We start from the raw sequence: 15,121 nt of genomic DNA on the forward strand, positions 1-15,121 counted from the left end.
CTAGGCCGTCATTGAAAATAAGAATGTGTTCTTAACTGACTTGCCTCGTTAAATAAAGCTGTAAAAAAAAAATGTATCGGCGTCCAAAAATACCGATTTCCGATTATTATGAAAACTTGAAATCGGCCCTAATTAATCGGCCATTCCGATTCATCAGTCGACCTCTAGTCTCAGACCGCTGCGCCACTCGGGAGGTTCCATCCACAAAGTTTTTAATGCTTATCAATTGCCTTACACAAAGTATCAAAATACTACACAGGACCCTTAAAGAATTAATATTTTTTTATTACAGAAAGAGTGAGAAAATTTGGAAAAATACAAAGCAGCACGTGTAATCATCTGCCAGAGAGTAGCCCCAATTGGCCCGAACCCCAAGTAATACATTTGGGCCAGATAACTATCACCGGAGTCGGCTCGAGCTCACTTCCTGCATCCTAGCCATAAGTAATACTGCCATCATGCGGCCCAGACTCGGTCCGCATGATGGCGGCCGAGTCTGACTCTCAGCCGAGTGCCCCGACTCTCAACCAGAATCGGCCCAGATCCGCTGTGCTAGCTGGGAGATGGCTGCGTGTAAAAGATGAACCTAGTTTGGCCACTTTTCAGGATATTACAAATCTTCGATGTACTTGATGTAGTGTATACAAGAACTGGAGCACATGACTTGACAAGTCGTTTTTCAATTTTTGACAAATCACAAACCAAATAAAATGTTATTACCTCACAGATCATTACAAATACAAGCCTACTGTCAAGCCTAACCGTAGCGCAAAAGCTAAACAGGGTTGCCAGATTTGGTTTAACCATTTTAGGGGAGTTTGTGGGGGGGGGTTCATTTAGTTTGTGGATGATTGCATGTCCATTGGGGGTAGAAATGTGGAATGTATTGTGGGGGAATATGATGCAGGAAATACTACCATGATGGGGGATTTATCAATAAATGTGTAGCTAAAAGTAAAACTTAACTAAAAGTAAAACCCCTGTAATGTGGGGTCTGAGCTGGCAATCCAGAGTAACAATAGTTATAGTCTGTCAGTCCCGTGAACCATCCCTTCACCTCGTTTTGTCATAACATCTTTGGTCTGACTTTTACGTGACAACCAGAATGCATTGTGATGTCAACAAACATGGCGCCACACATAGCTGGCATTTAGCTTAGCTCATCATAATCAGTACAACCTTCCAAAAAGTATTTTACACCACTCATGTGTCCATTACAATCAATGCAAGAATCGGTATGCATGATTTGTCACCAGTACTTGAAAACGTGAATAAAACAGTAAATACATTATGGTCCATATATGCGGTGTGCTACAGTAGAAACGACAACATTATATACAGAATCTACAATAACGTAATAAGGCACTTACTTTGATAGGAACTCACATGTCCAAAGTTGTTGTTATTATAATGTAAGGGAAACCACAATGAAGGCAATGCAGGCGCCAGCAGGAAAATATGCCAGGTGCAAAAAGTTTGTGCAGGTTCTTTTCTTACTGGAGATGCGCAAATGTCTGGGGAAACACAGGGAAAATGCTTGGGGTCTCGTCGTAGAGAGAAGTTTCTCCTGCTCAGTAAAGCATCAAACATAAATTGTCTGCAACAGTGAAATGGGGTACTTCTATGTGAATTAATGAGTAGGCAGAACACACCTAAATTCAAACTGTTAGAAAATAATTTGAAATTGACAATTAGAAACCTAACCGATAGATAATTAGCAGGCAGCGTGCCTTTGTTTGAGGGCAGCGCCGGTTAACTGTCATGTTGCCTAACAATCACATTTTGGGTTAGTGAGTGCATTCTGACATTACTTGCATAAAAAAACTGCCCCTGTGGCGATCATTAGAGATATTTGGAACTCACAGTGAAAAGGTTGTCTAGTGCTTAATTCCGACAGTTTCATTAAAAAGTGTTTGACGAAACTGGAGGTTTGGGACAAATGTGAGATGGAGAAAAAAAATGCAGGAAGCGAGTGGAGAGAAAAAAATCTAACCCACGGCTGTGATATATTATTAATCAAAAAAAAAAATGGAAAAAGCCCTCTGTGATTGTGTGATTGAGCTTAATTATATAGCCTCTTGCCGATTAGCTCATTAAACAAGCTAAACGCTTCCCTGTGACAATTTAATCTGAAATTCCCTGACGACGGTCGCTGTGTTTATCTCGACAGCAGCGGTGGCGTCACGCTGACATAATCATCACTTGTTTTGTAAACACACCAACAAGTAACAGGCGGCTGCCATGGCACCCGGCAGGCCTGACATTGGATAGTGTGGAGTTGTGGACGGACTGTCGCAGAGCGCTTGACTAGGCGTAGAATTACTGGAAGCAGTGGATGTGCAAACGTGCAATGTCTTGTCTTCTCTCCGACTATTGAACTTGACCCTCTTCTTGCAGACATCGATATTTCACAATCTCCCTTTTGATTGGAACAGATTTTCAAATTGTATTGTACTGAATCTCCAAATTGAGGTGAATTCAGTTTACCCTCCACTCATGTATAGGATCTGTCCCAAACGTCTCATCTCACTGGTTTCTTGGCTGTTTTTTATAATGTCATGTATTACCATTTATTTTGTTACTTTGTTTGACATTTGCATTTGGCTGTTGCATTTATGTTGCTGCATTTTGTCCCCTCCCACTCCCAACCACTCTTCCTCCTACCCACACCCCTCCTCCAATCAGGGAGCATGGAGTAACCATAGGGCAGCAAGCTCTTGGTCCCAGCAGGACCCCTCAGAGGGGGGGTGGGATGGCCCAAAAAACAGGCAGCTGCAGGAGGTGCCCGTCTGGAGCATGAGAGTGGTAAAATGGAGCGCTCTTATGATGTCCATGTCCAACCCCCCTCCCTCCCTTTCACTCAGTGGTTTAGCCCGGCCAGGTGGGGACAGGTTAGGACATGACACAGCACATGGTGCCACCTGCGGTGATGTAGTGAAGGCAAATCCATGTGAACATTGTTTTTGCACCTCCTTTATGAATTGCGTTATTATTCTATGAATTAACGCAGTTAGCATTTAGCGTTGTTAGCATTGCCGGGACGACAGGAATCCCAGACTGATAGTGGAGTGAAACAAACTCAATACATAGTCTGGGTTTCCAGGCTACCCCTGACCCCCCCTCTCTGTCACCCGCACCGCAACCCTTTAGTCCTGACATTGTGACATGAATCCACTTTGACGCTTACGCGCCACAACAAGCCTCTCTCTCGCACGCGCTCTGATGAGTTCATAAACTCCACTGTTATGTTGTTCTGTCTGAGCTGACAAGGTAAATATAAAACTCCTTCACAACATGGCTCAATTATTATACTTGAATCTATCACTGATCTGAGCGATGTATAGTCTCATATCAGTTAGCATATACACACTTCATATCTCCCTCTCGTGCGAGCTCTACTCTTTCCGCTCTCTCCTTCCTCTATCCCTCTCTCCCCTTCCTCTATCCCTCTCTAGCTCTTTCCTATTTCCTTCCTCGTTCCCCCTCGCTCCTTCCTCGTTCCCCCTCGCTCCTTCCCTCTCGCTCCTTCCTTGCTCTCTCTGATATTCTCTGACCGACACACGCCTCTCACCCTCTTGTCTCTCTCTCCTCCCTGTCTCCCTCCTGTCTTGCTCTCTCCTCGCTCTCTCTCCCTGTCTCCCTCCTGTCTTGCTTTCTCCTCACACTCTCCTCTTGCTCCTGTCTTAATGTCTCTCTCCCCCCTCACTCTTTTATCCTGCCCTCTCTCTCCCACACAGGGTCGTGGTTCGGGCTTCCCTGGAAGGCGGAGGCCCCGCGGGGCCAACCTATCTGGGCGCGGGGGTCGCGGACGCTCTCGAGGACTCAAAGCCGACACCTCCCTCGCCATGACCCCTGGGGTAGGAGACCTCACCCCCCCTTTATCCCCCTCCACCGCCTGCCTCCCTCTCTTTGTCCTCCTCCACCTCTGCATACATTAATAAAACAATGGCCTAATGTGCTTAGCTTAACCCAGAGAGTGCTCTCACATTAGCAAGAGGAACAGTACACTCAAGCACGTCATGAGAGTTGGTTGGTTGGGAGGGGGTGGTGGGGAGAGGAATGCTATTTTATACATAGTGGTGGGCAGGGAACTGACATGTGTTCAACATGCATTTAAATACTATACATTGTGGGCACCTTTTAAGGTAGAAATGTCAATTCTGTATTGATTGTACGAGCTAGATAGTTGGATTAGATGGCAGCCTGCTTGTTGACCAGAGCCGCAAGGCAGCCTGCATGTTGACACGCGGGCGGCATGGTAATGCTGAGATGGGAACCCTGCTGCCTGTTTGTCCCTGTGGATGACATAATAATATATTGACACACAGTCTGGAGGTGTGATAGCTGGTCACATGAGAACATCTTCCATGTCCTAGACCTAGATCAGGCCTATTCCTGGGAGATATTTTCTACCTCAATTGAAAAATGCTTTACTAGGCCAAGCAATATTTTATTTTTTATCTCAACCTTTCAGATTTTAAACACAATCTTACCATCTGTTTTAATTTCAATATTATTTTGAATAATTTGTTAATCAACTCCTGCTTGTGTGCCTGTCTGTGTGTGCCTGTGTCCGTGTGTGTGTCCGTACATGTCCGTGTGTGTCTCTCCAGGCCAGCATTGTGGAGCAGCCGTACATGGTGAAAGAAGAGGAGGAGAATGCCATGCACAACACTGTGGTCATGTTCTCAACCTCAGACCACTTCACTCTCAGACAGGTCAGTACCAACACTGTGGTCATGTTCTCAACCTCAGACCACTTCACTCTCAGACAGGTCAGTACCAACACTGTGGTCATGTTCTCAACCTCAGACCACTTCACTCTCAGACAGGTCAGTACCAACACTGTGGTCATGTTCTCAACCTCAGACCACTTCACTCTCAGACAGGTCAGTACCAACACTGTGGTCATGTTCTCAACTTCAGACCACTTCACACTGACAGGTCAGTACCAACACTGTGGTCATGTTCTCAACTTCAGACCACTTCACACTGACAGGTCAGTACCAACACTGTGGTCATGTTCTCAACTTCAGACCACTTCACACTGACAGGTCAGTACCAACACTGTGGTCATGTTCTCAACTTCAGACCACTTCAATCTGACAGGTCAGTACCATCATACATCACTGAAATGATAGAGTTTTGACACTTTGTGCCGTCAAAGTCCCGGCTTGTTTGTGTGTGTTGCTTAAAGCTGTGTATTTCAACTCCCCTTGTGGGATCTCTACTGTTAAATCATTCTTGTCTTCCTTAGAAAAGGCTCTGTATAGCAGTAGTGACTGGTGACTTTAATAAGGAGGACAGTCAGACTCTTCCTCCATGGTCAAGCCGCGTCTGTTGAATAGGCCTAAAGCCTGTTAAATCTCTCACATAACCAAATACTGTACTGTACATTATGGCTGTCCCAACTGACAAAAATGTTTGTCAACCAAGAGTCGTCCTGTTTTGACCAATTGATTGGTCGTAATGTTTAACCTTATTTTTCCATATATAGACAGACACACCCTGTGTTTAAATAAAATCAACTACATATGCACTGTACTTGTCTGATGCTTTTAGCACACTGTTTGATTAAATAATTAAGACACACAGATGACTCAAGAAAGAGCCTGATGGTCACACTGTTGAAATAAATTACAGCTAGAACTTGTGTGACTGGCGCACGTTGTCTTGCTCTTCTCCCTACTGCAGCTCAAAGGCAGCACGAGTGTTTATTGCGAGTGTTTATTGCGCTGTTGGTGCTGAAGCTGCAACATAATTGCAGCCATTTACTTGTTTCTGACTGAAAAGTTATCCATCACTAATTTGTTTAGGAAAAACATTCCCTATTCGCTCAACCCTTGCTCTCTTTACGTGAAACATGTATGCATCGCATGTGACCAATAGGGCCTGACCTATACCGTGTCATAATCACATCAAGAAATTGGTTATAACAAACTCCCAACACAGTAAAAGGTGACAGCAAAATGGATGCGGAGGAAGTGAAAAAGAAACTCGAAACGGGCGAATGTTTACTGGTTGCTCAGGGAAAGGGGAAGTCAGATCTGTGGAAGACATTTGACTTAGTTGTGGAAATTACTGGAAATAAAATAAAGGCTGCTATAGGAGCAATTATTGCTTGAGTATTGTGTGCCAAAAGCCGTTACTGTTAGATTATAATAAAATATTGTTTCTGACAATTTGAAACAGTGTAAACAACACTAAATAATCGATTGCATTTCAAAGCATGAATTTCTCATATCCTGTTTGATGGCATGAACAAATTAATAATTGATTGATACAGTAGCCTATATATTGAAATATAGGCCTAACTAAGTTACAGTTATTAAGACTAAACCAGATGTGCTCTTAGGCCTACAGCTTGATGGTGGTTACACAATGCTACTATACAAAGCCTACTTATGATAACGATGATCATAATAATAATTATAACAATACGAAAGAGATTAAGATAAATGAGGGTATGGGAGCGAGAGCTAAATGCATATGTGTGACAAACCGGTGCGGTTAGATTACAACATCATTTTTCTGTCTGTTTGGAACAGTGTAAACAACACTAAATACATTATAATTAATACCAATCTGTTCTAACGGGAAAAAATGGTCAAGTCTTGATTAAATTGCTATGTCCAACATTTTGCTGTTGCATGGGGCTTGGTGCTCACGGAATCAGTATTAAACACTCAAACAAGCAACGTAAGCAAGATCTGTCTTATGTCTGTAGATATTTAAATATGGATGATTTATAAAGTCAGGCGCATTTAACAGTTAGGCTATTGATTATAAAACTAAATTAAGTTGGGGTTTCATGAAACATTAAAAATGCATTTTGTATGATGATGCTATGATAGTCTCTTGTCCTTGTTGGACATCCTGTTTACTAGTCTCTTCCTGTTCTTGTTGGACAGCCTGTTTACTAGTCTCTTCTTGGCCTTGTTGGACAGCCAAATTTTCCACTCATTTGTGTCTGGCCATTTTTGCAGCGCACGCACACACACACACCCCCACATGGACATGCGCGCACGCACACACACACCCCTAAGACACAGATGAATCCTGCTGTGAGGTAGGCTCTTAAGAGATGCTGTATCGTGGAAGACGAACGTATCCCGAGCTACGCTGCTTGTTACTGCGTGAGCCATATGTTTATGTATGTCAAGAAACTTAACATTCTCTTGTTTTCTCTCCGTTTTCTGTTTACCTGCTCTTTCCCCCATTACTTATGCACTCTCTCCTTTTCCTTCCACATCCTTTTCTCTCACTCCCCTGCTCCCTCTCTTGACCCCCCCACCTCTCCATCTTTCCCTCCCTGTCTACTTCTCTTTTTTCTGTATTCTCCCTTCCTCCCCCTCTCTCCCTTATACAGGACATGTGTGTGGTGTGTGGAAGTTTTGGCCAGGGGTCAGAGGGCAGGCTGCTGGCCTGCTCCCAGTGTGGCCAGTGTTACCACCCCTTCTGTGTCAACATCAAGGTGAACCCTTCTCTTTCCTATACCAGACCGACAGTATCTCTCAAAAGATAATCCGCAACCAATAATGTGTATGTATGTATATAAACACTGCATTGTTTCTCCTATATGCATTTAGCATGACATGGGATCCCTCCATTGAGTTTGTTCTGCTTGAGGCACTCAGATGCAGTGGTGGGAAAAGTACCCAATTGTCATACTTGAGTAAAAGTATAGATACCTTTTTAATAGAAAGTTACTCAAGTAAAAGTCAGCCAGTAAAATACTAGTAAAAGTCTAAAAGTATTTGGTTTAAATATACTTAAGTATCAAAAGCAAATGTAATTGCTAAAATATACTTAAGTATCAAAAGTAAACATACACGTATAAGGAGGAGCACCCACTCCAACACTCAGACATTATTTACAAAAGATGCATTTGTGTTTAGTGAGTCCACCAGGCCAGAGGCAGTAGGGATGACCACGTGTTTTCTTGATAAGTTTGACCATTTTCCTGTCCTGCTAAGCATTCAAAATGTAACGAGTACTTTTTGTTGTCAGGGAAATTGTATGAAAGACAAATTACAATATTTTCTTTAGGGATGTAGTAAAGTCAAAGTTGCCAAAAAATATAAATCGTAAAGTACAGATACACACAAACTACTTAAGTAGTACTTTAAAGTACTTTACACCACTGCTCAGATGGCATAAGAACATTGCATAAGCCATGTCAAAATGTGTAGAATTGCAGGAAATTAGCTTTAAAATTAAAATGGTCTCTCCACCCCGTGGCAAAATTTGTAAAATTGCAGGAAGTTAGCTTTAAAACAGCAACATTTTGTGTATGTGGCTACATGTATGCATAGTTTAGTTGTAGCGTAGCCGCCAGGGGATTCCCTACAGATTGTATTAGGCTCTGTGCCAACCTCCCCAAGCAGCTTTGAGCCAAGGTGTCAAATAAATACTGGGATGATTAACAGGTTTCACTTTAAGCACCTTGTGTGGATTCTATTGATGGATTTATCGCCAAGCCTTATCCCTGCAACACCACCCACTCTGGCAGACAAATAAGGGCCTAAGACAGTTTCCTTTGATATAGTGTTAAGTTTTTCACATATCACCTCAAGCAGTTGCCACTCCAAGCCAGCTTGCCTACCATTGTTATATTCCATTCTAGTTGGAACACAACCTCTAAAATAAAATCAATAGACTGTATAGAAGTTTTACTTTTCTGAAAGTCATATGCATGCTGCCCTTATGCCTATTCTGGCTCAGTGTGTTCAGTGAATTGGCCCCTAAATATAGAATGTGCCCACCCCCTTTTAATCTCTCCCCCTGAAAAAAAAGCACTCACTCAATAATGGGAGACTATCAGACACAGGCGCACCCACTCACACACACACGCACAGGTTTTCTTCATCACGCCTGCCTCTGCCAGCCAATCGCACCCATCCCAGCTAACACAGTGATTAAACCGATTGATGTTAGCAGCACCGCGGCGCACTGGCGGAAGCTAATGGACAGGAATGATGGAGACGGCATTATTGATGGCCCCCGGTAGCTAGCGAAACGGCTAATTGCCCTTGGTAGCCAAGTGCGCTCAGCAGCACTTAGTGTGACTGTACATTTCACTCACGGCTATACACATTGGCTGCTTGGTTGTAATTTGTATTTATTTTTATTACAAGGCTAGTAAAAGAGAGATGTACCTGTTATTGACAACATGGTGAGAATAAGTCTTTTTTTTTTGGCATCCATTTCGGTCTGCTGGATCCAATGGAATTGGCGGCCTACTGGCAGAAAGTGGTGTTTATAAGTAAGCCCATGATACATTTAGGAGTAATTGGGTAATGATATTGGGTAACAGTTTACTATGCAGTCTCTAAATACCTCACCTAGATTTGAGTACTGAAATAAAAAAACATTTAATGGAGATAATCTGGGTGGCTAAACCATGCAAGTGGAAATCCACCCATGTTCCACCAACGTCAGCTTGTTATGGTATTTGTTGTCTGGCTTTCAGCACATAATTGTGAGGGTGGAGGGTCTTTCTCTCAATTGGTTTGATCCTCCCTCTGCATCCATGGTCTATTGGCTAATAGATACCGGTGCATCCCTTTGACAAATAGCTCACCAATGACCTTTAACCTGGAAGATGTGCTGCTGGGAACTAGATTTGATTATTCCCCTACTATGTAAATATAGAACATACAGCCAGTAGTCAATATGCTCCAATGAAATGGACCTTAAAGGGGATTCCTATCCCTGCTCTGCCCCTTTAACCCCTCTCTAACCTTTGCACCCCCCTGTGCCACCAGATCACCCGGGTGGTGCTGAGTAAAGGCTGGCGCTGTCTGGAGTGCACGGTGTGCGAGGCGTGCGGCCAGGCCAGCGACCCAGGCCGCCTGCTGCTGTGTGACAACTGTGACATCAGCTACCACACATACTGCCTGGACCCACCCCTGCAGACGGTGCCGAAGGGCAGCTGGAAGTGCAAGTGGTGTGTATATGTCGTGACTGCTGCTAATTACAGAGCACAGCACAGCCAATCAAAGCATCAGAGCTTGTCTGGCTGCACCAATGATGCTGTCAAATGTTTTTAGAATTAAGATGTTTTGTGTTTTTCTATTCTTTCCCTTAGAATCTCATCTGTTATCTCACCATCTCTATAATGTGTCTTCTCATCCATGCGTCTCGCTCTCTTCTCTTCGTCTCTCTCGCTCTTTTTGCGTCTCTCTCTCGCTCTTTTTGCATCTCTCTCTCGCTCTTTTTGCGTCTCTCTCTCTCTGCGTCTCTCTCTCTCTCTCCACGACTCTCTCTCTCTCGCTCTCTCTGCGTCTCTGTCTCTGAGATATATGTGAAGAGGTTGGGGCTTAAGCTGCATCCCTGTCTCACCCCCGGCCCTGTGGAAAGACATGTTTTTTCTGCTAATTTTAACCACACACTTGTTTATGTACATGGATTTTATAATGTCCTATAATGGAAACACCAGTTTCCATCCATTTGTATAGCCAAATTGAGTCAACCTTTTTTTTTATCAACAAAGCATGAGAAAACTTTGCCTTTGTTTTGTTTGTCAATTGGGGTGTGCAGGGTGAATACGTGGTCTGTCTTATGGTAATTTGGTAAAAAGCCAACTTGACATTTGTTCAGTACTTTGTTTTCACTGAGGAAATGTACTAGTATACTGTTAATTATAATGTTAATGATACTGTTAATGATAATGCAGGTGCTTTTCCCAAGGTTGCTGTTGATGCATATCCCACGGTAGTTACTGGGGTCAAATTTGTCTCCACTTTTGTGGATTGGGGTTATCAGTCCTTAGTTCCAAATATTAGGGAAGATGCCAGAGCTAAGGATGATGTTAAGTATAGCGAATTGTAATTTGTTGTCTGTATATTTTATCATTTCATGTAGGATACCATCAACCCCACAGGCCTTTTTGGGTTGGAGCGTTTGTATTTTGTCCTGTAGTTCATTCAATGTAATTGGAGAATCCAGTGGGTTCTGGTAGTCTTCAATAGTTTATTGTGAGATTTGTATTTGATCATGTACAGTGGGGAGAAGAAGTATTTGATACACTGCCAATTTTGCAGGTTTTCCTACTTACAAAGCATGTAGAGGTCTGTAATTTTTTTCATAGGTAAACTTCAATTGTGAGAGACGGAATCTAAAACAAAAATCCAGAAAATCACATTGTATGGTTTTTAAGTAATTAATTAGGATTTTATTGCATGACATCATTATTTGATCACCTACCAACCAGTAAGAATTCCGGCTCTCACAGACCTGTTAGTTTTTCTTTAAGAAGCCCTCCTGTTCTCCACTCATTACCTGTATTAACTGCACCTGTTTGAACTCGTTACCGGTATAAAAGACACCTGTCCCCACACTCAATCAAACAGACTCCAACCTCTCCACAATGGCCAAGACCAGAGAGCTGTGTAAGGACATCAGGGATAAAATTGTAGACCTGCACAAGGCTGGGATGTGCTACAGGACAATAGGCAAGCAGCTTGGTGAGAAGGCAACAACCGTTGGTGCAACTATTCGAAAATGGAAGAAGTTCTGGATGACAGTCAATCACCCTTGGTCTGGGGCTCCATGCAAGATCTCACCTGGTGGGGCATCAATGATCATGAGGAAGGTGAGGGAGCAGCCCAGAACTACACGGCAGGACCTGGTCAATGACCTAAAGAGAGCTGGGACCACAGTCTCACAGAAAACCATTAGTTACACACTACGCCGTTATGGATTAAAATCCTGCAGCGCATGCAAGGTCCCCCTGCTCAAGTCAGCGCATGTCCAGACCCGTCTGAAGTTTGCCAATGACCATCTGGATGATCCAGAGGAGGAATGGGAGAAGGTCATGTGGTCTGATTAGACAAAAATAGAGCTTTTTGGTCTAAACTCCACTCGCCGTGTTTGGAGGAAGAAGAAGGATGAGTACAACCCCAAGAACACCATCCCAACCGTGAAGCATGGAGGTGGAAACATCATTCTTTGGGGATGCTTTTCTGCACTATATTGAGGGGAGGATGGATGGGGCCATGTATCGCGAGATCTTGCCCAACAACTTCCTTCCCTCAGTAAGAGCATTGAAGATGGGTCATGGCTGGGACTTCCAGCATGACAACGACCCGAAACACACAACCAGGGCAACTAAGGAGTGGCTCTGTAAGAAGCATCTCAAGGTCCTGGAGTGGCCTTGCCAGTCTCCAGACCTGAACCCAATAGAAAATCTTTGGAGGGAGCTGAAAGTTCGTATTGCCCAGCGACAGCCCCGAAACCTGAAGGATCTGGAGAAGGTCTGTATGGAGGAGTGGGCCAAAATCCCTGCTGCAGTGTGTGCAAACCTGGTCAAGAACTACAGGAAACATATGATCTCTGTAATTGCAAACAAAGGTTTCTGTACCAAATATTAAGTTCTGCTTTTCTGATGTATCAAATACTTATGCAATTAAATGCAAATGAATTACTTAAAAATCATACAATGTTATTTTCTGGATTTTTGTTTTAGATTCCATCTCTCACAGTTGAAGTGTACCTATGATAAAAATGATAAAAACCTCTACATGCTTTGTAAGTAGGAAAACCTGCAAAATCGGCAGTGTGTCAAATACTTGTTCTCCCCACTGTATATGTTTTTGGTGTTTGTTCTTTGTTATAGAGCAAAAAGATTAGAGAAGTGGTTTATCCATTGCCATTTTGGATAGATAACGCTTCGTGTTGTTTTTTGTTTAGTGTTTTCCAATTTTCTCGGAAGATTATATGGATTCTTCAATTATATTGAGCTGATTTCTAATATGCGGTCTTTTCTTTTTCCGTAGTGTATTTCTGTATTGTTTTAGTGATTCACCGTAGTGAAGGCATATGCTCAAGTTTTCTGGGTCTCTATGTTTTTGGTTGTTGGATAGGTTTCTCAATTTCTTCTTTTTTTGCATTCTTCATCAAACCATTTGTCATTGTTTTTAGGTTGTCTGCTAGAAATGTTTAGATTTGATAGGGAAGCTGAGAGGTCAAATATACTGTTTTAGGTTGTCTACTGACAAGTTTACACATTCATTATTACAGTGAAACATTTTGTCCAGGAAGTTGTCTAAAAGGGATTGACTTTGTTGTTGCCTAATAGTTTTTTGGCAAGTTTTTAACACTACTTTCTTTCCTTCCATCTATAGCATGTCTTAATATGATTCAGTTCCTTTGGCTATAATTCCTCGTGATTGACCATAGCTCTGTTCAAATAGAGTGTGCATTTTGCTGTGATCTGATAGGGGTGTCAGTGGGCTGACTGTGAACGCTCTGAGAGACTCTGGGTTGAGATCAGTGATAAAGTAGGATACAGTACTACTGCCAAGAGATGAGCTGTAGGTGTACCTGCTATAGGAGTCCCGTCGAAGCCTGCCATTGACTATGTACATACCCAGTGTCCGACAGAGTTGTGATGCATTTTTGTTGGTTATGTTGTCTATGGAGGCATATGGGGGAGGGATTGCTGTCACCTCCAGGTACAGTTGAAGTCGGAAGTTTACATACACCTTAGCCAAATACATTTAAACTCAGTTTTTCCAATCCTTGACATTTAATCCTAGTAAAAATTCCCTGTCTTAGGTCAGTTAGGATCAATACTTTATTTTAAGAATGTGAAATGTCAGAATAATAGTTGAGAGCATGATTTATTTCAGCTTTTATTTCTTTCATCGCATTCTTAAATGGTCAGAAGTTACACTCAATTAGTATTTGGTAGCATTGCCTTTAAATTGTTTAACTTGGGTCAAACGTTTCGGGTAGCCTTCCACAAACCTCTCACAATAAGTTGGGTGAATTTTGGCCCATTCCTCTTGACAGAGCTGATGTAACTGAGTCAAGGTTTCTAGGCCTCCTTGCTCGCACACGCCTTTTCAGTTTTGCCCACAAATGTTCTATAGAATTGAGGCCAGGGCTTTGTGATGGCCACTCCAATACCTTGACTTTGTTGTCCTTAAGCCATTTTGCCACAACTTTGGAAGCATGCTTGGGGTCATTGTCCATTTGGAAAACCCATTTGCGACCAAGCTTTAACTTCCTGACTGATGTCTTGAGATGTTGCTTCAATATATCCACATATTTTCCTACCTCATGTTGCCATCTATTTTGTGAAGTTCACCAGTCCCTCCTGCAGCAAAGCATCCCCACAACATGATACTGTCACCCCTGTGCTTCACTGTTGGGATTGTGTTCTTCAGCTTGCAAGCCCCCCCCCCCCACTTTTCCTCCAAACATAACGATGGTCATTATTGCCAAACAGTTATATTTTTGTTTCATCAGACCAGTGGACATTTCTCAAAAAAGTGTGATCTTTGTCTCCATTTGCAGTTGCAAACCGAAGTCTGGCTTTTTTATGGCGGTTTTGGAGTAGTGGCTACTTTCTTGCTGAGCGGCCATTCAGATTATGTCAATATAGGACTCGTTTTACTGTGGATATAGATACTTTTTACCTGTTTCCTCCAGCATCTTCACAAGGTCCTTTGCTGTTTTTCTGGGATTGATTTGCACTTTTCTCACCAAAGTACGTTCATCTCTAGGAGACAGAATGTGTCTCCTTCCTGAGCGGTATGAAGGCACCCTTGTCCTATGGTGTTTATACTTGCATAGGCGTTCGGAAATTGCTCCCAAGGATGAACCAGACTTGTGGAGATATAAAAATAAAAATAAATTCTGAGGTCTTGGCTGATTTCTTTTGATTTTCCAATGATGTCACGCAAGGAGGCACTGAGTTTGAAGGTAGGCCTTGAAATACATCTGCAGGTACACCTCCAATTGATTCAAATGATGTCAATTAGCCTATCAGAAGCTTCTAAAGCCATGACATCATAATCTAAAGCCAGAAATAATCTTTCTGTAAACATTTGTTGGAATAATTACTTGTGTCATACACAAAGTAGCTGTCTTAACAGACTTGCCAAAACTGTAGTTTGTTAACAAGAAATTTGTAGAGTGGTTGAAAAACGACTGTATGTAAACTTCTGACTTCAACTGTAGGTGTTTGTCCCCCTGTGTGCTGAGGGTGTCAGGTTCTTGTCCAGTTCTGGCATTTTGGTCGTAACAGACTCGTACATGTCCCTGGGCCTGGAAATTGTTGATCTCCCCCTCGAAGATGGAGACCTTGTCATCGTTAAAGTATGTGGATTTT

The 15,121-nt window shown here is 42.7% G+C and overlaps 1 protein-coding gene across 9 annotated transcripts in view; it reads left to right on the forward strand.

Moving 5' to 3' along the window:
• Positions 1-15,121, forward strand: part of LOC135517279 (histone-lysine N-methyltransferase 2C-like) — a 118,895-nt gene that overhangs the window by 11,948 nt on the left and 91,826 nt on the right. For 8 of the 9 annotated variants that reach the window (XM_064941433.1, XM_064941427.1, XM_064941428.1 and 5 more), the window contains exons 3-6: positions 3,738-3,857; positions 4,614-4,718; positions 7,370-7,474; positions 9,768-9,949. In XM_064941433.1, coding sequence (XP_064797505.1) covers positions 3,738-3,857; positions 4,614-4,718; positions 7,370-7,474; positions 9,768-9,949 — 512 coding nt within the window. Of the gene's footprint in view, positions 1-3,737; positions 3,858-4,613; positions 4,719-4,846; positions 4,890-7,369; positions 7,475-9,767; positions 9,950-15,121 lie in introns of those variants that run through there. The other variant, XM_064941434.1, reaches the window with a different exon arrangement.

Source organism: Oncorhynchus masou, chromosome 28, assembly GCF_036934945.1.
Source record: "Oncorhynchus masou masou isolate Uvic2021 chromosome 28, UVic_Omas_1.1, whole genome shotgun sequence".
NCBI classification, from domain to species: Eukaryota; Metazoa; Chordata; class Actinopteri; order Salmoniformes; family Salmonidae; genus Oncorhynchus; species Oncorhynchus masou.